Below are 27,818 nucleotides of genomic sequence, written 5' to 3' on the forward strand. Positions count from 1 at the left end.
CCAGCACAGGTCCTCTCTCCCATAGAGTGGAGGTGGAAGGCCAGGTGCTTAGACGTCATGTGAACCACCTATTACTAAGAGAATGAAGACCAGCGGCAAAACCCCGAGGTCGACTGGGACACTGATGGCTATAGAGCTGAGCAGTCAACTCAGCCACTGTATACAGAGCCTGAGGACCAGGTACAAGAACCACAAGCTGTCGGGGGGGGGGATCGTGGAAGTGAAGCTGAGCAGCCACCTCAGCCACCCAATACTGAGCCTGATGTTAGGGAGGATGAAATAGGGTATGAGGGCCCTCGCCTTTCCTGTAGGTCAAGGAACCACCCCCATCGAAAAAACTTGATTTGTAGTTAGAGTGGCCAGAACTTGTTGGGGCACAATAATCCTTGTTCTGAGTCCACCAGAGCTGGTTCAGTCTACCCCCACTCTGAGTTAGTTGCTTTTATATTGTTCTTTCAGTGAATATGATGTTATTTTGTTAGGCCCATATTTACTCATCTGTGAGTGTTCGTGGGAGTTTATTTCAAAGCAATGGTTATGCTCAACGAGGGCTGGAGGGATCCTGTAGTTAATCCGCCACCCACTATGGGGGGCAGTAGAAGGGAGAAGTAAGAAAATTACTTGTAAAAAAGCACAGAGGAAAATAAACAGAGCTGATGTGGACGGTTACTGAGCAATCGTGTTGTTTCTGCTATATAATATGTGGATAAATAACACATACTCTAGGTTTAACTTCCCCCATACATTTCTCACGTATCCTAGAATTAATTGCCTTGTCACTGAGGACTTGAGCGATGCAATAGAAGATGATAGTACAGCCAATTGAACAGAGGATGAAGTCAAGGACAACGGAACAATATAACCTAAGGCAAACTACTAAATCTTCCCCAGACAATACACATGGCTGACTGATGCTGATACAGGCTGTCAATGTTGGTATTTTAAGGGGTCAAACCAAAGACAGGCTGTGCCCTCTAGTTTTGAAAAATGAGATTGGTATCTGAAAAGAATTTAGAAAAGAGTAACACATTATTTTTTTTAAATATATGTGCAAGCACACGGCTCATCAACCTGCAAATCTCTATCTGGACCTCAGGGAAAGTAGCTGTCACCATATTAATGTCCAGGCAAGAAAATCACAGAAAGTTGAATCAGTTCATCTAGACACAACGTTTATTGACCGAAACGTTTCATCACTCATCTAAGTGACCTCTTCAGTCTTAACTGACTGCAGGTATCCCCACCATTACAAACAATACAGTGGCAAAATGACCAAAATCAAGTGCAAATAAGTGTGACCACCAGCTAGTTTCAACGACCATGTGTACTATTCATAGAGGATTAGGGAAAAGTTGCAATCACAGCATTGTAAGATGGTGACAGAGGTACTCTTAGCCCCCCCCAGTTCAGGGTTGGTCATTCCCTCTTCACATAGATGGCCTCTTTGACCCCGTTCAAACCAGCGTCCCTCCCTATCAAGGATGTGCACATCCTCTTCCTTGAAAGAGTGGCCACTGGCCTGTAGATGGGTGTAGACTGCGGAGTCCTGGCCTGATGTGTTACCTCTCCTGTTTTGTGCCATCCTCTTGGCCAGCGTCATGCTGATTGATTTTTCTATGTCACTATAGTAGCAGCTAACTTGGATTTGTATGACTCACAGATGCTCAGGATGAGGCATTCCGATGTTAAGAAATGTCTAGAGACTAAATAGTGTGCATGTACTAATGTTAATGCAGTCCTCTGTTCTTAGTATTCAGTTTTACATGAGTTAGGGATGACAATTTCAACCCCACCACTTGTTGAATTTGATCAAATCCTATACTTCAGTTATTCAGTTACTTATACATGTTTATTTTATAGTTATTAAGCAATTAATAGTTAATGCTGAAATGTAGTAATAAGCAATTGTGGCAAGTCTGCGCCACAGCTGGGGCTCTCCAGCACAAATACACACACCATGATGATGGTTGAGGTCGCAACAGCCCATTTATCGAAACAAATTCATTCATTCATTTTCCAAGCCACTTAGCCTAATTAGGGTTGCTGGAGCCTATCCCAGCGCTGATTGGGTGGGAGGCAGGGAAACACCTGGGACAGGTGGCCTGTTCATTGAAGGGCAGAGACGTTCACACCTAGCGGCAATTTTTAGTATTTCCAATTCACCTGCCTTACATGTGTTTGGACTATGGGAGGAAACCAGAGCTCCCAGCAGAAACCCATGCAGACCCGGAGAGAACATGCAAACGCCACACAGAAAGAACGCTGGCCGGCCGGCTGGGACTCGAACCCAGAACCTTCTTGCTGTGGGGTGACAGCACTAACTACTGCAACACCATGTTGCCATATCAAAACAAAGACCATCAAAAACCACAAGGATTAAAAACATTTATAGCAAAGACTCAAACAAGATGTCTAGAGCAGGGGTGGCTAACCATTGTCCACGGAGAGCCATGTGTATTACATTACATTACAGTCATTTAGTCGACGCTTTTATCCACAACGACTTACAATAAGTGCATTTAACGTAGGAAATCAGGAGAACTACTAGTCATCAGAGGTCATAAGTGCATCTAAACAAGCATCTAAGAGCAAAACCAGTGCTAAAGTAAAAGTGAATACAATAAGTGCTAAGAACAAGTAGCAGGGTAGTAGCTCTTAAAGAGGTAAGTTTCCAACCTGCGCCGAAAGATGAGCAGTGACTCCGCTGTCCTGACATCAGTGGGGAGTTCATTCTACCACTGTGGGGCCAGGACAGAAAAGAGCCGTGACCGGGTCGATCGGCAGCAAGGGCCTCTGAGCGATGGGGCAACCAGGCGTCCCGAGGCAGCAGAGCGAAGTGGTTGGGCGGGGGTGTAGGGCTTGATCATGGCCTGGAGATAGGAAGGAGCTGTTCCTTTCACTTCCCTGTAGGCTAGCACCAGAGTCTTAAACTGGATGCGAGCAGTTACTGGGAGCCAGTGTAGGGACATGAGAAGGGGAGTTGTGTGGTGGGAGAACTTAGGGCGGTTGAACACCAGACGAGCTGCAGCTTTCTGAACAAGCTCCAGAGGTCTGATGGCCGACGCCATCAGACCTCTGATGGCAAGGAGGGAGTTGCCGTAGTCCAGCCGGGAGATGACCAGAGCCTGGATGAGCACATGTGCCATCTCGTCGGTGAGGAATGGACGAATCCTCCTGATGTTATAGAGGAGAAATCTGCAGGAGTGAGCAACCGATGCAACGTTTTCAGCAAACGACAGTTGGTCATCCAGGATCACACCCAGATTCCTCACAGTCCGAGTTAGCGTCACCATGGTGTTGTCAATGGTGATGGCCAGGTCTCGGTGCGGGCAACCTTTGCCCGGGAGGAACATCAGCTCTATCTTGTCCAGATTGAGCTTCAGGTGGTGTGTCGCCATCCACTCCGAGATGTCAGTCAAGCACGCAGCAATGCGTGTCTCTACTTGTGTGTCAGAGGGAGGAAAGGACAAGATCAGCTGGGTGTCATCGGCATAACAATGGTAAGAGAAGTCATGTGAGCGAATAACAGAACCCAGGGATGTCGTGTACAGGGAGAAGAGGAGAGGACCCAGAACCGAACCCTGTGGAACACCTGTAGTCAGTCTGCGAGGCTCCGACACAGATCCCCTCCATGTCACCTGGTAGGAGCGACCCGTCAGGTAGGTTACAAACATTGAGAGTGCAGAGCCTGTGACACCCAGCCCCTCGAGGGTAGAGAGGAGGATCTGGTGGTTCACTGTGTCGAATGCAGCTGACAGGTCCAGGAGTATCAGGACAGAATAGAGAGAGTTTGCTCTCGCAGAGTGCAGTGGACCTGTCACTGCAAGGAGAGCCATCTCTGTCAAGTGACCCACCCTGAACCCAGACTGGTTGGGGTCCAGGAGGTTGTTCTGGTGGATGTACAAAGAAAGTTGGTTAAAGACAGCACGTTCGAAAGTTTTGAATAGAAAGGGTAGAAGGGAAACTGGTCTGTAGTTTTTGACATCAGATAGGTTAAGTGATGGTTTCTTGAGAAGGGGGGTGACTCTAGCAGTCTTGAAAGCAGATGGATGCAGGTTTTCATTCCAGCCGGACTCCACACCAGGTGATTTCACTGATTAGCAACCGTTGAACCAAAGAGGAAGAATGTATCAGTGAAATCACCTAGTGTGGAGTCCGGTTGGAATGAAGCCCTGCATACACATGACTCTCCATGGCACATGGTTAGCCACCGCTGGTCTAGAGTCTTTTGTTGGGGAGAGAGCTATGTGGATCCATGGTTTCAGCCCTCTCCTTGTCTGTCCCTTGTGTGTCTTCATGGGGGTGCACCCACTTTTTAACCTGTCTCAAACTAATGCAACTGCGCCACACCAATTTAGACAAATTCATAGGTCATTACATTTATTATACATATGCAATTAAACAGGGATATAGTGTAACACCAAAAAAAAAAAAGAAACAGCCTGTAATTCTAATGGTCAATCCAAAAAATAAAATGTAAATTTTTGCGTCACCCTATATTCATAAAGCAAACCTCAGACCTCTTGAGTGGGATGAGCTACGTGCTTTAAGCTTGACTGTTAACCTTTCTTATGTCATTTGGCCTGTATTGTTTCAGCACCCCAGACACAGCTTCCCGTTGTTGCCTCTGATCCTCTTATTTCTGCAGCGTCTGTTTTTCCCTGATTAACTGAGTGAGAAGAGGAGAAAGAACAGCAATTCTCTGTGATCTATAAACCCCTTACTGAGATATAAATATTCTGGTTGTGCGTATATTGATGTGTGTCTATTCCTTGCTCTCGGTAGGCATGGTGAAAGCCTGAACAAAGGTGAGGTCTGTGGTCGTCTGGGCTTTGATCCAGCTGCTGTGTTTAGCGAGGTTGGCATGTACAGAGTCATTTCTTTCACAAAAGTGTGCCTATGTTGCAGACACAGTCTTCATGCATGCTAATGCATAGCCTTCCCTGTGTAGAATGGAAAATACATTATTAATAAACATTTTTAGCACCTCATCAACCTTTAAGATATTGGACCATATGCATCATAATTATAAGACTGCCCCTAAGTAGCAGCTGTGCTATGTTTCGTGGCCTCATGGACACAAAAAGCCCTGACATTGTAGCGTACATCAACACATAGACTGCATCTCAGCTGTCCTCTACTCCAAATGCACTGCATTAATATTTGCACTAACTATGGTGCAAGAAAGCACTTGTTGAAACTGCATTATGTTTCCAGTGGTTATCAAAAAATGCAGACAAAGGTCACACGTGAGAAATGATAAGGACACCTGTGTGCACCAGCAAGTTTGTTCTGATGCTGCTTTCTCTGCAGGTCTGGGATAGCACTCAATTAAAAAGGTACATTTAATTTAATATTTATATTGATGAGAATCAAATACTCTCGCCTAAGGCAAGAAACCAGGGAAATTGTGAGTCCATAATAAACATCCTGACAGGGATCCATATTATGAAGCAGGTATGTAGGCTAACTAATGGAGAAATTACAAGTGAATCGATCACATCCATCCTCCTTCACCCCTTATAGCATCTCACCTTATAGCAACTTCAACTCCAAGATATTCCTATCAGTCAATTTAGTTTGGCAATTTATTCAAGAGGATCTTTGCGTGGATTAAAAGAAGAAAGAAAAAACATGAATATGAAGTTACCCATGTAGTATGAAGTTGTATGTCACATTACTACAACAAAAGCAATGGAGTAAAAATGGGGGAGATACCTTATGGGAATATTTTATTTTTAGACGACACATTAAGCAGGATCAGGTTTTTTTTATGTACCTGACATGTGAAGTTTATCATTCTAAAAATATGTACTCTCCTTTTCTTTTTCATTCAATACATTGTAAATGGCAATGTTTTTTTCTGTTTGGAGCTTGTATCCTTTTCCCCTAAAATAGAAATGATTGTAAATGTATATTGCAGATGATCTAAGGAGTGCCCTCCTTAGTTTGCTGCCACCAGTTCATGTGTTTGACTGAGCTGGAGTGCAGAACTCTAGGTAGACATTTCTATCAATGACAGCGAGGCTGTCAGTGTCGGTTGTTAAAGGTACCGCAGTGGAGGCGCGCGAGGCGCTTGCGCGTGGCGGAGAGAGACAGATTTTTATTCCGGGTGTGTGAGCGGATAACGGGACCAAACAACAACAATAATAACTACACCACCAACAACAACAACCAGTCTGTCCGGTTCACCATCACGTATGTACGTACGACCTGTGTGAACGCCTATGTGAACGCTGTTCTGTGCGCGGATGGTGGAAAAGCTCCGGTGGAAAAACGAAAGATGTGACTCGGGAAACGTACGTAGGTAATACGCTCCGCCCAAGGCGCTGACGCCGGCGCTAAAACTATTCTCGGAACTACTTAATTCTAGGGTTTAGTTTTTTCTTTTTTTCTTTTTCTTTCTTCTTCTTCTTCTTGTTCTTCTGCTGGATTTCATGCGAAGGAGGGCTTCAGGCTCAGCACGCCCTCGCAGGTTTGTGTGTCTGCCTGGGCTCGCCGTAAGAAACACGTAGTTTGTCGTTTTGAGGCGCCGATTTACGGTTTCGTCTCCGGGAGGTTGCCGTGATGGATTTTTCAACGGTTTTCAGATTTTCAACGATGTCAGTGACTGTCATCTTGTGAGTTGTTGTTTTTTTTTTCTCTCGCTCTCTCCAAGCAGCGCGGTCTCAAACCCCGTCACCCACCGCAGGCAAGACGCGAAGGACCATCGTTGAAATTCACCGGATTACATCGGCTATATAATATATATATATATTTTTTGCGATGCCGTCTGCGAGTGCACCGTCGACTATGGGTGAAGACGTGATGGTTCCGGACCCCCTTCCCTCTCATCCGCCAGGTGAACGTGCGGTGAGCGTGTTGTGGTCCTTTGGAAAATGCCTCGGCGCACTTTTACCAGTGTACCTGGCCGGGTACTTCGGATTCAGCATCAGCCTGGTCCTGCTCTGTCTGATGATCTACATGGGATGGAAACACGGCCGTCTCGAAAAACTGATGAGGCTCAAGTCTGCCATGTACCTTCTGGAAAACGAGAGGGAATTCACGACTGAACAGGTCTTCAGAAGTAAACGTGATCTGCCTCCATGGGTGAGCAGTACATGAAATTGCACTCCTGTTCTTGGCTCCATCATGTTTGTTTGCTGTTTAGCACCTGTCACATGTCAGGTTGCGCCCAACAATTTGATCTCTGGATGGGTCCGTGGCTGCGGTTAATATGCCACTAATGCATTATGGCGCATACTTGACAACTCCTTTGTAGCATAATGATATTATAGGCCTATCTGTCAATAGGCGTCAGGTATATTTTTTTCTTCTTTCTAATGTTACGAAAGCGATCTCCTCGTTCGAGTAACAGAGCCCCCCTTTTTCATGGTAACCTAAACGGACATCTACATGACTGTCCTTTTTGTTCACTGTATTTTTTCCCCTCACTGCCCACTACACACATTCTTCAGTCTAATTTGTCCTAGGGAAAGCCTATATTTGGACATTTATACAGTGCAGTCCATGGAGAATAAGCCAACTAACGACTGCCACACTCAGGAATGTCAATGTCAGATGAGGTCTGCAGTCAATACCATGTGAGCAAACACACTAACGTTTGAGAGAGTTTACTTTAAGGCAAAATGGAAATATTTCTGATTTTATCGGCTGTACGGGAGTGGATTTTCTTTAAGTGAAAACACGAGAATGTTGTAAGTGTCATCTGGGCATATCTCTGCTTACTTTCACTTCCTGTTTCATTTGACCACAACCGCTGTTGACTTTATCCAATACCAAAAGCTGACTCATAAACATCTTTGCGAAGCAGAGATCAGCAGCACCGTGTTACGATATAGAAAATCAAATGTGTGTGTGTGTGTGTGTGTGTGTGTGTGTGTGTGTGTGTGTGTGTGTGTGTGTGTGTGTGTGTGTGTGTGTGTGTGTGGTTTCAACACTTAGACCAGCCTCTAAGTCACCCACATTTTGAGTCAGAGGTTTTGAATAACTGTTTTAATCTTGAGATCTCATGACTCTGTTTCAGCGGAAAGGTTGGGGATGTGATACGGTAGCATGTGCAAAAAGATGTCCTGAAACTTGCGCAATGTCCAAATGTTAAGTTTGTTTCGGTTGTTAGGTCTATGTGCTGACTAGATTCCAATGCAACAATGTCAAAGGATGCAATATATAAAAGTTGGCAGACGTAGTAGTGCCAAGACATTTGACATTTTAATTTGTCACACAGCAAATTGCTCAATTAGATTGAAAGAATATTTTACTAGACTTAAGATCTTGGTTTATTTTAAGAGAAAACAATTTGGCAAATAGATTCCCGCACAGTACTTTTGCAGAGCATCACTTTTCCATCTTGTTAGACCTTCATCAAGAGTGATGAACTCTGATGAAGGTCTAGAAAGATGAATGAAAATTGATGTTCTGAAAGAGCAATGTGCAAGAATCTATTTTTCAAACTGGTGAAATTTCCAATTTCTATCTGACGCCAATGCATGGGCAGCTGTGGAGGTACACATTTATTTTCTCTAAGGTGAAAAAGATTAATATCTTGTGCATGCTCCACAGTTTTGGCATGCTCCTTGAAAATATGAGGTTCATTAGAAGTCCATAGTTTAGATGAAAATTGTAGCTCGTATCAAAGCTGTAGTAGCTAATCAGGCTGTTTAGGGTGATAATGACTTTTAAAGGAAAATCTAAAAAATTCTGTGTACTCACTATAATGTCTAGAGTTAACTTTAACTCAGATAAGAAAGGGAGTATAAAAAAATCGGTCAAGTAAAGGTGCCGAGGTTCATAAATGCTATAAATGAAGATTTACTTTAGAAATCTACTTAAGTAAAGTCTGTTGCTCTCCCTGAGGTTTTTTTCCTATTTTTTCTCTCTGTTAAAAGTTTTTTTTTTTAAGGAGTTATTCCTTATTCGATGCAAGGGTCTAAGGACAGGATGTTATGTTGCTGTAAAGCCCCTTGAGGCAAATTTGTAGTTTGTGATATTGGGCTATAGAAAATTGAGTTGACTTGACTAAAGTCAGTAGGATGATATTAACTTGAAACTTTTCACCACCACGTCCCTTCACACCACTTCACACCCCTTTAATATTTCAAGTATAACAGTTAAAGTCTTGCCATTATTCTTTTGTGTGCAGGTCAACTTTCCAGATGTGGAGAAAGTCGAGTGGCTGAACAAGGTATGTTTTCTAGTAATACGATTTGTGTGTGTGCATGTTGTCAAGACCACAGAAAGTTGAATCAGTTCATCTGGACACGTTTATTTAGAGAAATGTTCCATCACTCATCTAAGTGACCTCTGCGGTCTAAACTGACTGCAGGTATCCTCACCCTCATAAACAATACCGTGGCATAACGACCGAAACCAACGATCGGGTTCATATGCAAATTGCGGTGAGCATTAACTAGAGTTGCAATGGCCATGTGTACTATTCACAGAAGATTGGGGAATAGTTGCAATCACAGCATTGTAAGATGGAGACAGATGTACTCTTAGGCCCCCCTCAGTTCAGGGAAGGTTATTCCTTCTGCACATAGATGCCTCTTTGACTCCCCCATTCAAACCAGCATTCCTCCCTATCAAAGATGTGCACATCCTCATCCTTGAAAGAGTGGCCACTGGCCTGTAGATTGGTGTAGACTGCAGAGTCCTGGCCTGACGTGTTAGCTTTTCTGTGTTGTGCCATCCTCTTGGCCAGTGCCTGTTGGTTTCCCAAATGTACAAGTCATGGCAATCCTCCTGACACTTAACAACATGCAATATATTACTCTGTTTGTGCTGGGCGACCTGATCCTTGGGGTGGACCAATTTCTTGCTCAGTGTGTTTTGGGGATTGAAAGTAACTGAGACGTGGTGTTTGGAAAATACGCATTTCAACTGTTGCGACACTCCTGCCACATAAGGAATCACCACTGATTTACACTTAGGCAGCTGTTGTCCTTCTCCTCCCTTCAGTTGGTTGGTGCACTGTTTGGGTGTCTTCCTGGCTTTGACAAACGCCCAGTTAGGATAACCACACTTAACCAAGTTGCTTGCATCCAACTGGTTGTTGAATTGCGATTGAGCATGCATAAAGAAACCGATTGTTGGTTTTGGTCATTATGCCACTGTATTGTTTATAAGGGTGAGGATACCTGCAGTCAGTTTAGACTGAAGAAGTCATTTAGATGAGTGATGAAATGTTTCTCTCAATAAATGTTGTGTCCAAATGAACTGATTTAACGTTGTGTGATTTCCTTACCTGGCTTATTGAGCATGTATAAAGACATGTTGTCAAGACCTTGTTGTTTTTCAAGTGTCATCCCTTTATGATGAAATTGCATTGATAGCAATCAGTTTGACCGAGAAGGAAGTATACAGAGATTGCAATATCAAGATTAAGTGTTTCAAATGCGGCTTTACTTTGGTCACAGCAATAGTTGTAGAGGTAGTCACAATCAAGAGAGAAAAAAAAAGTCTCTGCACTGACTGTGTGCCCTGGCTCCCTTGTGGCCTCTCCATCAGAGCAGTTTATCTACTGTTTGTAATTAAGAGGTAGGGAGAGCCATTCAGATAATATCCTCGGCACTTTGTCTCTGTCTATACAGTAACACAGCATCAGCACAGTGCAAGCGTGTCTGTGAATACTAATATACTAGATGCCCTTCTGGAAAGGAAAAGGTAATGAAATCCCTGACAAAAGCCCAGATTGTAGGAGGGTGATCTGCAGGACTCATCTCTCATAACCCCTCTCCTCCAGGCTCCCTGACATGTGATCAGACTGCAAACACTCAAATATAACTCGGTTCCAGCATTATCCTTCGTATATTTGACAGTGTCTAAAATAATAGTCCTTTGGGATAGAAAGTACTAATAATTTATTCTGGAAGAAAGGTGTACTAGAAAGCTCCGGAGGATTAGTGTTTCATAGACTGCATCCATATTTAACTGCGGGTCAGTAAATGCCTTATGAATAATGTATAGGACACTAATGCTGCTGGAGCTTGTAAGTTCAAAGGATTTGCATCGCTGGTCACATGAACACTGTGAGGTGGAGGTCAGATGAATGACATACAGCTGAGAAGACCTAACACCTCTCTCTCGGGCCTCACACCGAGACGCTAAAGGCTAACACCACCGGATGTGATGAGAAATAACACCGAGGCAAACTATAAATGATGATTTTATAACAAGGGGTTAAAAAATGTGCAATATACACATTTGATGTCGATCTTGCCTAGAGTTTGTTATTAATGGTTTTTTTCTCTGTTATTATATTCACTATAGCATGACTGATGCTGGATGGCACTGTATATAACCAATACAACAGATAACCCTCTGCACTGAATTATTGATGGCACAGTATAAGTCATTCTTTGTTAGGTTTTGAATTTTTAGTTTAATTTTGAGCTAGCTTTTGTTGATCCTGGTACGAGTACCTTCTCAACCTCAAAGCAAATAGCCTGTGGTTGTGGCTTTGAGAGCTTCATTTAACCACATCCTATGATGTTTTTGTACAAATCAATTTTCATTGGTTAAGCATTTTTGTGAGTTTGAACATGTCATTGTGTACCGAACTGCATTTATTTGAATGGTAATACAACCTTATTGCATTCACCTCTTGTCAAATTATCAAATTTATCCACTAATGGATTCCGCTCTCTGATATGTAATACAGACTTAGAGCCATAGAAAAAAATTTAATGACTGATTTTTCTGTGCTGTAGATCCTGCAGCAGGCTTGGCCCTTTGTGGGCCAGTATATGGAGAAATTACTGGTGGAAACCATTGCTCCTGCCATCCGTGCTTCCAACATTCATCTTCAGACTCTCAGCTTTACCAAAGTCAACCTGGGAGACAAGGTATTGCCTGGCATCTTGTCCAGACTCCCCTGAAACCACTTCCTGATAAAGCAACATGCTGGGGCACAGAATTATCACAAAAGTAATTATCATAGATTTTTAGGACAAAGTCCTGGAGTTACCTTGCAAACCTGCTTCAGTCTGTTTGTGTGTATGTGTGTATTTGTGTGTGTGGTTGTGTGTGTGCAAGAAAGCCAAGAAGTCTGGTCATACGAGACTTGCCTCACAAGCCTATTTGCTGCACGCATGATTTCATCTTTGCAAATAATTATGCCACTGGCGTCTTTGGTGACATGATATCATAATATTCAGAGCAAACACCTTTTCAAACATCTTTATCTGCATTATTTGCCTTTTTAATAGCAGCTGTTGTGTTCACAGGCAATGAAGGTAGTGGGGGTAAAAGCTTACACAGAACACGATAAGAGACAAGTGCTGCTGGATTTGTATGTGAGGTATTGTATCATAATAACTAATTTCATATTGTGGAAGTTGTATAAGCAAACCAGACACGTTCACAGATACAGACAGACGAGACAGTCTAAAAAAAGATTTACTGCGCAATATCGCAGGTCCAACATCTGGCTCCATATCAGCAAAGCCATCGTTGCTAAAATAAAATGGTGCATGAGGAGGTCTGCCATTAATATTCAATAACCATATTGCACTTCAGTGTTTGTAAACCGTGTCCACTTTCTTTCTTTTTCAGCTATGCCGGTGATGTTGAGATTAATGTGGAAATCAAAAAGTACTTCTGCAAGGCTGGAGTGAAGGGAATCCAGGTAAAAAGAAATTCAAATATTAGAGGAGTTATGTAATGATATATTTTTGTATAGTGTAGATATATCTTAAAAATGTCGTTTGCCCTAGCTACATGGGAAGCTGCGTGTGATCCTGGAGCCTCTTATTGGAGATGTGCCTCTGGTTGGAGCCATCACAATGTTCTTCATCCGCAGGCCTGTGAGTGTGATGACCCAGAATAGAGGGTGGCCTCCGTTGTTGTCTATTTTGTCTACTTGTTCCTCACAGTGTGAATTTAAATTCCTCTGAAACTGTAATAACTTAGGACTATACAAGTAAACGTGACTTGACTTGACATTAGGCCAGCTACTTGTTACATTTATTATTATCCTCATCATCATCTCCTTCTTTGTCTTCTCCTTCATGTTATTGATTTTATTGATATTACCATTGTTATTATTATCTTGCACTGATTCATCGTCTTTACTTTCATCTAATACCACAGAAGCTGGACATTAACTGGACTGGGCTGACGAACCTGCTGGATATCCCTGGGCTGAAGTGAGTCAATTAGGTTTTGCTCCGAGTAGCTCTCTCAAGTAGGCAGAACAACAACCATACGTTGTTGGTGTTCTTTATTTTTATAACTACAGAGCATGTAGTATTAAGACGCCACACATTTATATTCCGGTAGTTTTCTAAAAATACAATTAAAGCATTGTCAGATGTGTCTTTTGTTGCTGGCATATTGAGTACTCCTGGCAATACTTTCAATGGCAATTTGTCATTCCTTTTTAATTGTATTCCTGTTTTAGATGGCATCAGTCAACATGATCTCACAGAAATTTGTCCCCATCTTTAGCCAATGGGTGGTACCGTTTGGCAACGCTGATGAGGACCTGGTTATCATGTTTTAAATGCATGTTCATATAGTCAGCAGTAGGGCCTCTGTCTGTTTGTCTGTCTGTCCCATCTCTGTGTGTCCCCAACGCCATCCTTGCATTCATTTTCAGTGCCATGTCGGACACTATGATAATGGATGCAATAGCCTCCCACCTGGTGCTCCCCAATCGTCTCACTGTCCCTCTGGTGGCCGACCTGCACGTTGCACAGCTCCGCTCCCCTCTCCCAAGGGTAACCCTCTCACTAATGAATGGTGCAGAGAGACGCCGATCCACACAGACTGCAGCAGACCTAAACATATGTTAAGCCCAGAAAACACATAGCCACAAAGCCACACATCAAATCCACTGTGAAAACAGGATCCAGTGATCCCATGTTTTGTGTAAAACCATGTTGATTAAGTTGCTAATTTACCTCTTTGTGTGTGTGTGTGTGCATGCGTGTGTGTGTGTGTGTGTGCGTGCGTGCGTGCGTGTGCGTGCGTGCGTGTGTGTGTGTGTGTCCACATTTTGCACAATAGGGAGTTGTGCGTATTCACCTTCTGGAGGCTGAGAATCTGACTGCCAAGGATACTGTTATCAAGGGATTAATTGATGGGAAGTCGGACCCATATGCCTTGCTGCGCGTGGGAACACAGACCTTCACATCTCACCACGTGGACAGCAACCTGAACCCACAGTGGAGGGAGATGTACGAGGTAAGGCAGGGTGGACACAAAAAAAACATTTGGCTGAGGTGAAGTTTTGTTACTGGATTCACAACTTTGACTTGAGGTGAAAGCGCTGCACTTCCCACCAAGCTGTGTGCTGATAGTTACAGACTAGTGTTGATTTATTCGTGTCCTTGCTTCATAGGGTTTGTGCTGTGTGTTGCATCATAAATGTAATACTGGCCCGCTTGCCACTGCCTGTTTTTTTTTTTTTTGGTTTTTTTTTGGGCTGATTTTGTTTACAGTCACAGTAATAGGATGCTGTGGTCTAAGAAATGCACAGCACTGGATTTTTACCAGTTGTTTCCATGGTTAAAGCACAAAATCTGTCATATTAGAATTTTTTTTTGTTGTTGCAAAAATAGATATTGACTTATTCATGTATGCCTAGCATAAAAGTCAGATCTTTCTGCCATTGTGACACTGTTTGCATGTCTTTGTGTTATTGTGTCATTTGTGGTTGTATCTATATTTGTATTTTTGTTGTGTGTATTGTGTATTTGTTCTTCTCTGTGTGTGTGTTTGTGTTGTATGTGTGTGTTGTATGTCAGGTTATTGTCCATGAAGTACCTGGTCAGGAGTTGGAGGTGGAAGTATTTGACAAAGACCCAGACCAGGATGACTTCCTGGGGAGGTAGCACATTCATTCTCGCTCATTTACTCTGTCTTCCATGTGCTTCTCATGTCATCCTCATCTCTGCTATTGCCATGATAGGCTATGATGATGAAGAACCTTGAATGTCATCTTTCCTCTGTCTCATGGTCACTGTTCATTCTATCACTCCCCTTTCCTCCCTCTTGCTCTTCCTGTCTCTCTTCCTCTCTCAGGGTCAAGGTGGATCTTGACATCGTAAAGAAGGCCAGAGTTGTGGATGACGTGAGTGGAAATGCCCATGTTGGATTTTGGAAATTTTCATTAACTACATATTAACATATCCTTGTCAGTGAGTTGATGACATATTCCAAGTGTTTTAACAGTAAAAAAACAACAATAGCACTCCTTTATCCTCTCTTCTGCTGTGGAAAGTATCTTAGCAGCACAGCTTTTAAGACTGCAGTAGTTCTGTTACTATGTGACATGCAAAACCTTGTGTGCCTCCTTGTGACTGGCTCTGATCTCACCCTCTTCGGGCCTGCTCTCTCATCCAGACCCATTGAAATCATCCAGATGAGAACAGTATGTATTTAATGGTCCCTCTGTGTCTGCCAACAGTGGTTCAATCTGAAGGACGTCCCATCGGGTAGTGTTCACCTCAGGCTGGAGTGGCTCTCTCTGCTGCCCTCTGCTGCTAGACTAAGCGAGGTTGGTCTAACGGCACAAAACAGTTTTGTGTATTTTTTTTCCTCCATTATAGCTCATAGGTGATTTTGCTCAGATACACTTCCCTCCTACTGTTCCTTTTTCCTACCAGGTGATCCAGAGGAATAAGAACCTCACCAGTAAGACGGCTGAACCTCCCTCAGCTGCCATCCTAGCTGTCTATTTGGACCAAGCTCAAGACCTGCCTGTAGGAGCAGCATTGTAAAAGGTTTTTGCATGCAGTTCATATTGACTCTCCATCTCTTATCCACAATGATTTGTTTGCTGATTTTCAGTTGAAGAAAGGCAATAAGGAACCCAGCCCTATGGTCCAGCTTTCCATACAGGATACAACTCGAGAGAGCAGGGTAACAATCCAAATTGTATCCAAGTTCTATGGCCAATCTATCAATGTCCCGACTGAAATCATGTTATTTTCTGACTTCTCCAGACTTGCTATGGGACCAACAACCCTATGTGGGAGGATGCCTTTACATTCTTCATTCAGGATCCTCGCAAACAGGATATTGACCTTCAGGTAAGTCATTGGCCCTGGAAGAACTCTATGGAACGATTTATCTACCAGTAGAACTTCCCCATACAGCTGCTCTCCAGATGTCAAGGTCGATTACTACAATAAATAGTTCATTGATTTTGCATCTGGTTTCAGCTGATTTACCTCACCAGTTATTGATTCTGTATAAATCACCATGTGAATCCCTGAACATCACCACTACCACATCTGTGTATTTGCATCTTTTCTACCCTGTTAAAAGCCCATAGTTCAAAATCATATGAGTGTTCACCTTTCCTAATGTGGTTCTAGCCCTAAGACTATGTTGTTTGCTTTTGTGTTTCTTTAGGTAAAGGATGATGACCGTGCTCTGTCCCTGGGCAGTTTAACCATTCCTCTGGCACATCTTCTGGACAGCTCTGAACTCACCATGGACCAGTGGTTCCAGTTGGAAAACTCTGGGTCCGCCAGCCGTATCTACGTCAAAGCTGTTCTCAGGGTGGGTTTTACATAAACCTGCTCACACTCATGTTTGGTCAACCACATGCAATGCAAGGTGGAACATCAAATATAGAGGTCGACCTGCAACCGAAGGAGCTGGATTTAAAGGGAAAATTCACAGATTTTCATCCTTATCTCTGTCTGTCTGTGACAGGGATAGCACACAAAAAGCACCTGCAGTTAGTTGTTCATGATTGTTTCTGCATCTCCGGGGCAGCGGTGAAACCAAATTTTTTTCCGGCCGCCAAGTGAAGTGACGTATCGTGACATGAGTTGGTGGTTGGAAAAACTACAGCGCAACAGGATTTCTCACACTCTAATCTACTCTAAACATGCTGTTCAGGAAACACATCCTGGTTTTCTTGGCTAAATTACATTTCCAGTGGTTGGAAATGATGTCTCACAACCTCAGTGGAGAGGATTTTATGGATAATGATACAGAGGTTTAAGTGCAATGCATTCTGGTACGTACAGAGGCACTGTGGGAAAAATTTTGAGCAAGGGGTGTCTGGGTAGCATAGCAGTCTATTCCGTTGCCTACCAACACAGGGATCTCCGATTTGAATCCCCGTGTTACCTCCGGCTTGGTCGCACATCTCTACAGACACAATTGATGTGTCTGTAGAGATGATGGCTGGAGGTAACACGGGGAGGATGATGGCTGACTTTTTAGGGAAGCATCACAATGGCTGGGAATGCAGATAAAGGCTGCAGCAGAATTGGACCCCCAGTCATCTTGGACTCCATGCCACTGGAACCTGACCCAGATCTGTCAAGGACTGTGTGGTGGATGTCTGTGCACCAGTCTCCCCACGTTAAACAATGTCACGCACAGGCATCCTCCATAAAGGGAATCCGCCCTATCATCCTGAATTAAGTCCTATGGTAACCAGCAAGTGTTGCCCGGGGCCGGATTGGGAGAGCTGGAAACCCCTAGTCATGAGACAGCACATCAGGCAGTGGGTGCTAGATTGAGTCACTTGGCTCTTGGAACGAGGTAGAAAGAGCCCTTTGGTAGCTGCACCCATGACTGAGCAGCGCTCTTCAGGATCCACTCTGCTCACCCAATCTGGGGGAGGGGCTAGAAAAGGTGCCCTAAAAATAGCCACAGTCTGCAGCCCGCCCCGGATCGGCAGAGGGGGTGGAGTAGCGACCGGGATGGCTCGGAAGAGTGGGGTAATGGGGCAGCGAGTGATGTCACAGCATCGCTGTCACTATGGACGTGTCACAGGAAGTCAGAAATGTGGAGCATGTTAGACAGTACAGCATGGCTGTGTTTACAACACCAACTCATGTATATGCTGCCATATAGCCGATAATATGAAATTACGCAAAAAAACGAAGAAAATTACAACAAACTGCTTACTTCTAATGTAGTCTAGTGCATCCGATGTCTGACTTCCGTTTGCTGCCAAGCTTCCGCTTCCGCTCGGGAAGGGCTAAAAATAGCTCATGGACGCTGCCCCGTTGGCTGGGAACAATTGGGGAGAAAAAGAGGGGGAAAAAAATCTAAAAAAAAATCTGAGCAGGGCAACACCAATTTCTCTGTCAATATAGTACATGGTGAGGACTATAGCTTCTATTAATTACATCACTCATCAGTACCAATTGCACATATGCAAAACCATCGGTGAAATTTCCCTTTAAGCAGAGGTGGACAACCTGGCTTCAGAAAGTAAAAGTCCTGCCACATATTTGTTTCACCCATACACTAGTATGGGTGAAACAAATATGTGTTTCACCATACACTACACCAGCTGAATTTAATAAATTTAATACACAAATACGCGTTTCACCCATACACCAGCTGAATTTAATTAGCGCAGCTCTTCAGCCACATAGAGTAAAATCACCTAGTTTAGTGAATGGCTAGAACAAATACATTGTCGGGCTTTTACTTTTTGAAGCTGGGGTGTTCACTTCTGCATATATATGCCACGTATTTGTTCCACCCATACACTACACCAGCTGAATTTAATTAGCACAACTCTTCAGCCAGGTAGAGTGAAATAACGTCGTTTAGTGAATGGCTAGAACAAATACATGGTCAAACGTTTACTTTCTGAAGCTGGGGTGTTCATCTCTTCCTTTAAGGCACCATAACAAGGAAGCTTCAAGCAAGATCTCAAAGAAGATTGTAATAGATGATAGAAGATAATTTGTCCAAATAGAGAAATAGAAACATAAAACACATTGCATCCTACTTGCCAGTATTAGAAATATGCAACAGAAGTCATACAAGATCGTGTAACCATGAATTAATAGCCTATGCAGAATATGCAATCCTTCATGTAGCTGCTTAACCAGGGAACCTATTCTTTGTACATCACTTAAAAAAAGAAAAAAACTCGTTAAGCGATTAGATTTCTTAAAGACATTTTCTCACCATTTTCTATTCCTTTTCTATGTTCTAGGTTTTATGGTTAAATGAGGATGCCACTCCTACCACCCCCTCTCCACGCCCCTCAGGCCCTGGGTCAGGGCTGAATCAAGGGGGGAACATATCAGAGGTGACCTTTGCCGGGAATAGCGGGGTCGCGAAACCCACTCGACCACAGTATACTACCCCTGATCCAGAATTTGCGACCGAGGTGTGAAACAGTTACAGGCAGCTGGCTGCTACAAATTTCACACACACACACACACACACGCACGCACGCACGCACACACACACACACACACACACACACACACACGCGTTGTAAAATCACCCGCTGTCCTTGCTGTGCCCTGCAGGGGGTACTTCGTATCCACCTGCTGGAGGCCCACAACCTGATAGCCAAGGACAACTTCATGGGGGGGATGGTGAAAGGAAAGAGTGACCCATATGTCAAGATCCGTGTGGCTGGTATCACCTTCCGCAGCCACACCATCAAAGAAAACCTTAACCCTATCTGGAATGAACTCTATGAGGTTATAATTGTATTACTAGACACATTACCAGGGAGTTACTGTATACCATTTCCTCATATCCAATGAAATTATTGATCTTTAAGTTAAATTTTATGAGTGTTTTTTTCCCTGTGATACCCAGATCATATTGACTCAGCTGCCTGGTCAGGAGATCCAATTTGAGCTGTTTGACAAGGACATCGATCAGGATGACTTCTTGGGGAGGTGGGTCATTACATTATCAATAAGCACTACAGACAACACAGTTACAACACAACACTACTGGTCACAAAAATATGGGAATGGAGCATTAATGATTGACCAAGTCCTGTCTTTGCAGGTTCAAGCTAAACCTACGAGACATTATCAGCACTCAGTTCATAGATACGGTTTGTGGCAGATACTTGATAAACTGTTTGATTACTGATACAAGCCACATGTATTTTTCTTACATCCTAATGCGTATATCTCTGTGTGGCTTTTTTTTTATAGTGGTACACACTGAATGATGTGAAGTCAGGTAGAGTGCATCTGCTACTGGAGTGGCTGCCCAGAGTCACTGACTTGCCCAGACTGGAGCAGGTAAGTGGGTATATACTGCTCTCAATCTCTTCTCTTTGTTTGTTTCTGTCTCTGTCTCTCTCTCTGATATTGTCTCCTGGTTTCTTCAGATTCTGCTGTACCAGTCCCAACAGTCCTATCAGAACAAGGTCGTGCCATCTGCAGCTGTGCTGTTTGTGTATGTTGAGCGTGCCCATGGCCTGCCGGTGAGATCACATTCATAATTGCTTGGGATTCAATTAGTTCTTTATGGCAATTCCTCCCTGGGCGGCACGGTGGCCCAATGGTTAGCACTGTTTCCTCACAGCAAGAAGGTCCTAGGTTCAAACCCCAGGCCCCTTTCTGTGTGGAGTTTGCATGTCCTCCCTGTGTCTGCGTGAGTTTTCCCCGGGTGCTCCGGTTTCCTCCTACCATCAAAAAGACATGCATGTTAGGGTTAGTACTCCTGTCTGTGCCCCTAAGCAAGGCAATGGAAAGAAGAACTGGAGTTGGTCCCCGGGCGCTGCAGCTGCCCACTGCTCCTATACAATAGGATGGGTTAAATGCCGAAGACAGATTTCAATGTAACCTACAATAACAAGATAAAGTGGCTTTCTTCTTTTCTTTTTTCTTAAGTTGAGGAAGGTAGCACTTGGATTTAAGTGACTCTGTGTTACTTGGATAGATCATTGGAGTTGTAATGTTTATTAGGTTGTAATGGAAGTTTTTTGATTTATATCATCTTTTTTTGCATGTGTTCAGCTGAAGAAGAGTGGAAAGGAGCCAAAAGTTGGGGCTGAAATCATCCTCAAAAGCACAATACACCGAACCAAGGTAGTGCAGCATAATTCTTTGGGTGTGTTTTCTTTTTATTGATTTAAAAAAGGGCAGCTCTCTTGTTTGAGGGATCAGATTTAACTTCTTGGTTTCCTCTCAAGATTAGTGAGCGGTCCATATCGCCAAGGTGGGACGAAGCCTTTCATTTTTTGGTTCGTGACCCCAGAGATGAAAACCTTACAGTCAAGGTGAGTGGAGATGTCAGTAGTTTAGTCTGTGGTGTGGAAGTTCAGTGTGTTAAAACTAGAAAACTTACATTAATGTTGTTTATAAACGTGTTAACGAATCTTTGTTGTTCTGTATTACAGCCTGGGTGCTGGTTGGTGGGTGAAGTTAGGAATAGGAATAAGCAGTCTTTGTCACAGTCATTTATGTGTGTGTGTGTGTGTGTAGCTCTCCCACAGCTGGGGCCAGTCCCTTGGCTTCATGGTGCTTCCTCTCAGAGAGGTGCTGGGACAGCAGGGATTGGTTCTTGATCGCTGGTTCAATCTGGACGGAGCCCTGCCTGAGAGCCAAATACTGCTTAGGGCCACACTCAAGGTACCAGTAACATACTACATACTATACTACTACTGCCCATTTTCCTGTACATGTATATATTACAATATGTACCAAAGGCAATGCTGTGATTTTGATTTGTTTTGCATTATGGCAACTGTTTTATTTCAGCATTTAAATAATAACTGACTTTGAATATTACTGCAAAAAAAGAACAACAATACCACTATGCTGACTGAAACACATTCTGATGACCATGCAACCCAGCAGCTTGATAGATGCCATGGCATGGTAAGCATCAAACGACATGTGTCTTACAGATCTTGGACACTCAGCTAGCAATGGGCCATATGTCTGATGATGTCAGTGGAGAGGAAGGAGAGCATATCTTCCCCAAATGGGACCCGTCCCATCTAGATCTCCGACACAGGAGTGGCTTTGCAGTGTGAGTCAATCACGCTGACAGCTAGTGCCCCATTGTCTACTACCTGTTTGTCTCTACTGAGTGGAGAGTAGTTGGCAAGCTTTTGTTTTATAGCATGCTTAAAAATATCTACCTAGAAATACAGGCTATTTCTGAATATGATCTGAATATTCTCTGAACAGGTTTATTCTGACTGAATAAAGCATAATGTCATGATATATTTTGACTAAACACATTTTTCACTTTTTCTGTCCTTAGAATTGGTGAACATGGAAGTGTAGCTGGCCAGGTGAAGCTTTCCATTGGCTATTCACTAGATGAGAGCAGGCTTTTCATCATTGTCCTCTCCTGCAGGTCTTTTCCCAATAAAGTCTTTATCTTGATTAGATGGCTGGATTGTTGCGTAGATTCTTACCCATTCATCACCCTGTTTGTTGGTGCCATCTGATTTTTGTCCATATGTAAACCCTATGTACCAAAAGGGCCCTGGCATCTTGTTCCAAGGATGGTGCGGACCCTTACGTTTCATTAATCCTGCTGCCCGACAAGAAGGGAGCAACAAAGAGGAAGACCGCAACCAAAAAGAGAGACCTCAATCCAGAATTCAATGAGAGGTGAGACGAGAAGTGAGACTCCCACTGTAACCTCGGGAAGTATGTGGATTTTCCTAACTGTAAGAGTATATGTTTTCATCCTTGGCTCTCTCTTTCCTCAGGTTTGACTTTGATTTATCTCTAGAGGAGTCTGCACAGAGAAGACTGGACCTGTCAGTAAAAAACAGTGTCTCCTTCATGAGCAGAGAGAGGGAGCTTATTGGCAAGGTAAACCCATCATTGTAGTCTTCTGTACACTGTCCTCAATGATGTATGAGTGATATTCCTTAGACTCTGTCAAAAAGCCTTATTGGTGTTGAAATGTAAGACGGTATGAAGTTGCTGTCTGTTTTTTTCTTGTCCTCAGTTGCAGCTCGACCTGGACCAAATCGACCTCAAAACTGGTGTCACACAATGGTATTCACTCAAACCACTCCTGACCAATGCTGTGTAACATCTCAATGTTGTAACCATGGACATGATGGAGGGCTAACCCACCCCTTGATTTGCGGTGGTGGGTTAGCCCACCACATATTTTTCAATCTTTCTGATGAAAACTTGATGTAATATATCATCATAAAGTCATATCAAAGTGGTCATGGTGTCAAACCAAGTTATCTAAGAAGTCACAGAAAGTTGAATCAATTCATCTGGACATGTTTATTGAGAGAAACGTTTCATCACTCATCTAAGTGACCTTTTCAGTCTAAACTGACTGCAGGTATCCCCACCCTTATAAACAATACAGTTGCATAACGACCGAAACCAACAACCAGTTTCTACAGGCCAGTGGCCACTCTTTCAAGGATGAGGATGTGCACATCCTTGATAGAGAGGAACGCTTGTTTGAACGGGGAGTCAAAGAGGCCATCTACGTTAAGAGGGAACGACCATCCCTGAACCAAGGGGGAGGGCTAAGAGTACATCTACTGTCATCTTACAATGCGGTGATTCCAAACATTCCCAAATTCTCTGAATAGTACACATGGCCATTAAAACTGTAGTTAATGGTCACGCCCACATTTGCATATGATACCGGTCGTTGGTTTCGGTCGTTATGTAAGTAAGTAAGTAAAGTTCATTTATATAGCGCCTTTTCACAGAGTCACAAAGTGCTTCACAATGAAAGAAAAGGAAAGAAATAATGATAAAAAAGGTAAGATACCATACATTGTGATTGTGATGTTTAGTGGAAATAAATGCTGTAAATAAATAAATCTTGCGCAACTGTATTGTTTATAAGGGTGGGGATACCTGCAGTCAATTTAGACTGAAGAGGTCACTTAGATGAGTGATGAAATGTTTCTCCCACAATAGATGTTGTGTCCAGATGAACTGATTCAACTTTCTGTAATGTCCTTACTTGGATTATTGAGTATGCATAAGGACATTATCTAAGAAGAGTGGATTTGAAGGAAAGGAAATCATTACATTTTTTTCTTCTCTGATAGAATAATAATTTTTTTCCTCATCAGTGGTGATTTTACCTTGTAATGATCACCAGCTGGTGGACATAGTTAACTTAACCTTTTTAGGCGTTGTTACGTTATCCTCTTTTTACCAATTAGATATGAAAATATTCTTGCACACAGGATAATGGAGACTTTAAATGATATCTCATGTGTTTTTCAGGTATGATCTGGCGGCAGAGGCCAACTAGAGGAACTGATGCTTGATCTTCAGTAAACTGTCACTTTGATTGTTGCTTCTGTGTACTGATTTTGTGTGTTTAATTGTTTATTTGGCTTATGTGCAATTGAATCATTCCTGAAGAAAAACATGCTGAAATCTCCACATAACACAACTCATCAGTGCTACTTAATTATAAGTGTAGCATGTAGCTTTTCATTCATAAAGTGCTTACCATGCAGAATTAATGCAATCAAGGACCAGTTCTTCAGTAAAAAAAACCCAAAACATTGGAGTGATATGCATTTGATAATGATGCAGCTGTGTTGCAAAACCCACAAAGGTTGAACCAGTAGAGGGCATTGTAATGTCCTCTTTATAGTTAATTCACAAAAGGGCTGGTGCTGTGATTATGTTGATGTTTTCCTGGATATCTCGAGGTTTTAAAAATGTATTTTAATGTACTTACAGCATTCAACACAACTGAGAGTTATTCCTTTGAATTTTCATTTTCTATACACCTTAAACAATCCTGAAGATGACTTTGTTTATATGTGTTTATATCATTGCCTGATGTATTACAAAACTGCACAATTTTTCAAGATGTTATGCATTATGTTTCAAATGAAGAACTTTTTATATGTTTTAACTCAATATCCGGAAGTTGCTTTTATAATTCAGGATAAGTATTACAGAACTAGACCCTCATAATGCAGCTGAAAACAACTGATAAGTTACTGAAAGTCTGAATCACTGTGTTTTTATTTGATAAAAAGTGAACTTCAATGCATATATAAAAAGAAAAAACATATCACAATAGAATATGCAGTATAGAATGTAAGTATATAGCATTATTATTCTCAGATTCTCTTGTGTTTGTAAACATGTGCCAAATCCGTTTGGGGAATCCTGTACGCCAGGTAGTCATGCTCATACGGTATTTCCAAGAAAACCGGTGACCTTAGCCATGACCTGAAGAGGAGCGTGCATGTACATTGCAAGAAAACCTCCCTGTCTAATCACTATCTGCCATCTCATTGCTTGAAGCTTTGAAAACTATTTTGTGGCAAGTTTAAAATGTAGTGTTAGTGCTCGGACTAAAGGAACTGCTGTGCTTTTGACATCATTTGCACGCCTCATTATGTGTCTGCTCTGAAGTTGCCGATTAAAGTTTGCACACTCAGAATCACACCCTTCCGGGAGTTTGTGGACTATTTCCCCCCCCCCCCCCTCTCACCAACACCCAGGCGGTCGTTTAACACACTGCGATCACTCATTATCCGCTAAATGTTGATAGATGAAATGTCATTGGTTTGCCACCAGGTTGCGATAAAGCGCTTACGAAGTCGCGACTAACCAATCCATCCAGCTGCATCTGAGCTCACCGCCAACAGATGTGAGGACGGGGGAGGAAGGGGAGGGGGCAGGACAGCGGAGTTTTAAGTTGATTGACAGCGCGTTTGCCCAGTGGCGGAGCTGCCTCGTCGTAAGCGGCGGGACGAGAAGAGAAAGCCAGCCTTCTGAGTGGAGGCACCATCGAGGAGTCTTAATCAGGATCACACAACAATAATGAATGGAAACATACCGTAGCCAAGAAAGTTCAGCAGCAACCCAGTTATCGCTTCTGGAGGATAAGAATAGTTACCTGATGCAAAGGACATTTAGAGAAAGAAATGGATTGGCCAGGTAAATCAGAGACGATTCTATGGAATAGGAAACAGTTATACTCCTAGATACCGCTCGTTGAAAAGTAAGTTTAGTGGGAGAACACAGTTTGCCACACCGTAACTCTATCGTTTTGGGACAGTAACATGAGCGTGTTGCACTGTCAGCTTTTTGTCTCGGGTCACAGACGTGGATGAGGTACGCCGTTGAATTGATTGGGGACACGAGATTTTCTTTTTTTTTTCTTGGAATACCGCTTAAAGAAACGCAAGAAGAAGGATATTGTTCTGCTGGGAAAATGGGGAATATAGAAAGCGTGGGAGACGACTCGGAGATGAAGCATCATATTATGCCTCTGAAAGTGCCTATGCCTGACCCCACCGAGTTGGAGGAGAAATTTGCCATTGTTTTGGTAAGTTACCAGTGAGTTTATGATATATTTCCTTTCCCGGTTCCCATAAAAGGAAAGATCAGGCAACCCATTTTGCATCGTTTTAAAGTTGTGGACCACCGTTCCTTCATGGTATACTAAGTGATATTATCCCTGTTTTGAATTGTTCTGTACTATAGTGTCATTTCTTCTGGCCATTAACATATCTTTTGGTTGTACTTAGTTGCTCAAATAATAACGAGGATGGTTTGGTCTTGTTTTTGAGCAGGCTCGTCATTAGGCAATGAGCAACATATTTTGCACAATGGTATCCTACTACTCTCTCTTTATTGCCCGTGATGGGTTGCTGATGTTTCAAATGGAGCTACTTGTGTCGTCCCACCCCCAGTTCTTTGCCTGCTGCTCCCCCCTCTCCTGCACTTCTTTTGTCTCCCCTCAAGTCAGAAATGAGGCAAATCTAAGCATGGTTAAAAACATCAAAAGACAGAAACTAAATCAACATTATTCTCAACAGAGCGGTCAGTGCACATCATGGCAACCCCCGCTCGCTCGTGTTGACGCAAAGTATTTTCATCACATTTTCTAAATTCCCCCAAAACTCCCACACCCGAGAGATTGCAAGAGAGTAAGTATACCACCCCCAGACATCTCAAGCTAGCGTTTTCTGAGCGCTGTGCAACAACGAGCATACACAGTCAACACCCACTTTTATCATTTATCAACGTTTTAAAGTGGAGACGAAGCTCGTCGTGATTCAAAATGCAAAGTTAACAGTGCTTGGCAGAGCTGGTATTTATTTTGCATAGTTAAAAAAAAGTGGACAGTTCTTTCCCCTATCCTGGGTCTGGTTGATTTTAGTGAAATAACAACACAACAACTGAAAGAAATTGATGCATTTGCAGGACGGATGTTTATCCGTTGGATTATTTCCGTTTCATTGCGTATGCAACCAGATATCATTAAGCTTAACTCTGGGAACACCAGTGTTTCTCCCACCATCACGCTCCTTAACATCACAAGGATGAATTAACCAGCTAGTATCATACCATGGGTTCTCTGTAAATTCTTCTTACAATTAGTTCACTGAACATGTATTTCCTGCCATGGCCACGGGAGCTTTGGTCTTGAGTATTTATTTCGTGTCCCATACTTGAATTCAACACATGTACCACACCCAGTCTCAATTTTTAGCTACATAAGACCTTAATTATAGTAGCCTACAACAAAATCCTGGCATCCTCATACCTACGATTCAGAATGAGCTAAAATGTTGCATGTTTGTCGAGCTTGTGTGTGTGTGTGTGTGTGTGTGAGTGTGTGTGTACGCCCTCTGAAATGAAGCTGTCATTTGCTTGGCTGAGATATCAGTGAATATGGAGCAAAGCCATCATATCAACAGACTTGCACAGCTAGAAGCCGTTCACAGCCCACTTGTTGACTGCTGTGCTAAATCTTGGCAATTATCACAATCATACGCTATGCTACTTTGTAGGTGTAAGTTAGTATGACAACATTTCATATCTTCTCCACATGGAAGACCTTTAAGTCAGTCTGTGGTTATGATATTACATTAAAATGGATATTGGTTTGATCACTTCACATGTTTCATGAGGTGAGACTGGAAATCTTTTCTTTATCAACATAGATCATGGTAAGTCTGGAGCTGACTTAAGCTGCCCAAATGCTTTGTCGGAGGGAACCAAATTCACTGCCTGTAATTATGATCAACCATGCATAGAATATGTTTTTGGTACAACAACGCACTAGGCTCGACATTTCAGCCATCTTTTGAAAGTGGGAAAGATTTTTCAAAGCTCCCTTCAAACCCCCCCTCC

General features: G+C 42.9%; 2 protein-coding genes across 4 annotated transcripts in view; both read left to right on the plus strand.

The window, feature by feature from the left end:
* Positions 1 to 6,352: 6,352 nt before the first annotated feature.
* On the plus strand, positions 6,353 to 25,111 carry esyt1a (extended synaptotagmin-like protein 1a). Its single transcript, XM_056272817.1, has 32 exons — positions 6,353 to 6,475; positions 6,662 to 7,089; positions 9,143 to 9,184; positions 11,712 to 11,846; positions 12,228 to 12,301; positions 12,556 to 12,628; positions 12,717 to 12,806; positions 13,093 to 13,148; positions 13,601 to 13,721; positions 14,011 to 14,187; positions 14,751 to 14,833; positions 15,028 to 15,076; positions 15,413 to 15,502; positions 15,612 to 15,707; positions 15,796 to 15,867; positions 15,951 to 16,037; positions 16,363 to 16,512; positions 18,929 to 19,105; positions 19,251 to 19,427; positions 19,549 to 19,631; positions 19,747 to 19,795; positions 19,899 to 19,988; positions 20,078 to 20,173; positions 20,709 to 20,780; positions 20,885 to 20,971; positions 21,177 to 21,323; positions 21,602 to 21,726; positions 21,964 to 22,059; positions 22,188 to 22,319; positions 22,421 to 22,526; positions 22,666 to 22,715; positions 23,931 to 25,111. The coding sequence occupies exons 2-32, from the start codon at positions 6,766 to 6,768 to the stop codon at positions 23,956 to 23,958; spliced, it is 3,234 nt and encodes a 1,077-aa protein (XP_056128792.1). The 5' UTR covers positions 6,353 to 6,475; positions 6,662 to 6,765; the 3' UTR covers positions 23,959 to 25,111.
* A 352-nt stretch (positions 25,112 to 25,463) lies between these two features.
* The window catches only part of fmnl3 (formin-like 3), a 34,467-nt gene continuing 32,112 nt past the window's right edge, over positions 25,464 to 27,818 (plus strand). For all 3 annotated transcript variants that reach the window (XM_056298518.1, XM_056298526.1, XM_056298534.1), the window contains exon 1: positions 25,464 to 26,004. In XM_056298518.1, coding sequence (XP_056154493.1) covers positions 25,786 to 26,004 — 219 coding nt within the window. In that variant the 5' untranslated portion in view covers positions 25,464 to 25,785. The remainder of the gene's footprint in view (positions 26,005 to 27,818) is intronic.

Source organism: Lampris incognitus, chromosome 2 (assembly GCF_029633865.1).
Source record: "Lampris incognitus isolate fLamInc1 chromosome 2, fLamInc1.hap2, whole genome shotgun sequence".
Lineage (NCBI taxonomy): Eukaryota > Metazoa > Chordata > Actinopteri > Lampriformes > Lampridae > Lampris > Lampris incognitus.

Bases quoted from the DNA above. Each gene is read 5' to 3' on its own strand.
- esyt1a (XM_056272817.1), top strand. From the start codon at position 6,766: ATGCCGTCTGCGAGTGCACCGTCGACTATGGGTGAAGACGTGATGGTT. The intron at 13,722-14,010 runs GTAACCCTCTCA...TTTGCACAATAG, and splicing joins TCCGCTCCCCTCTCCCAAGG to GGAGTTGTGCGTATTCACCT. The intron at 19,989-20,077 runs GTAAGTGGGTAT...TGGTTTCTTCAG, and splicing joins ACTTGCCCAGACTGGAGCAG to ATTCTGCTGTACCAGTCCCA.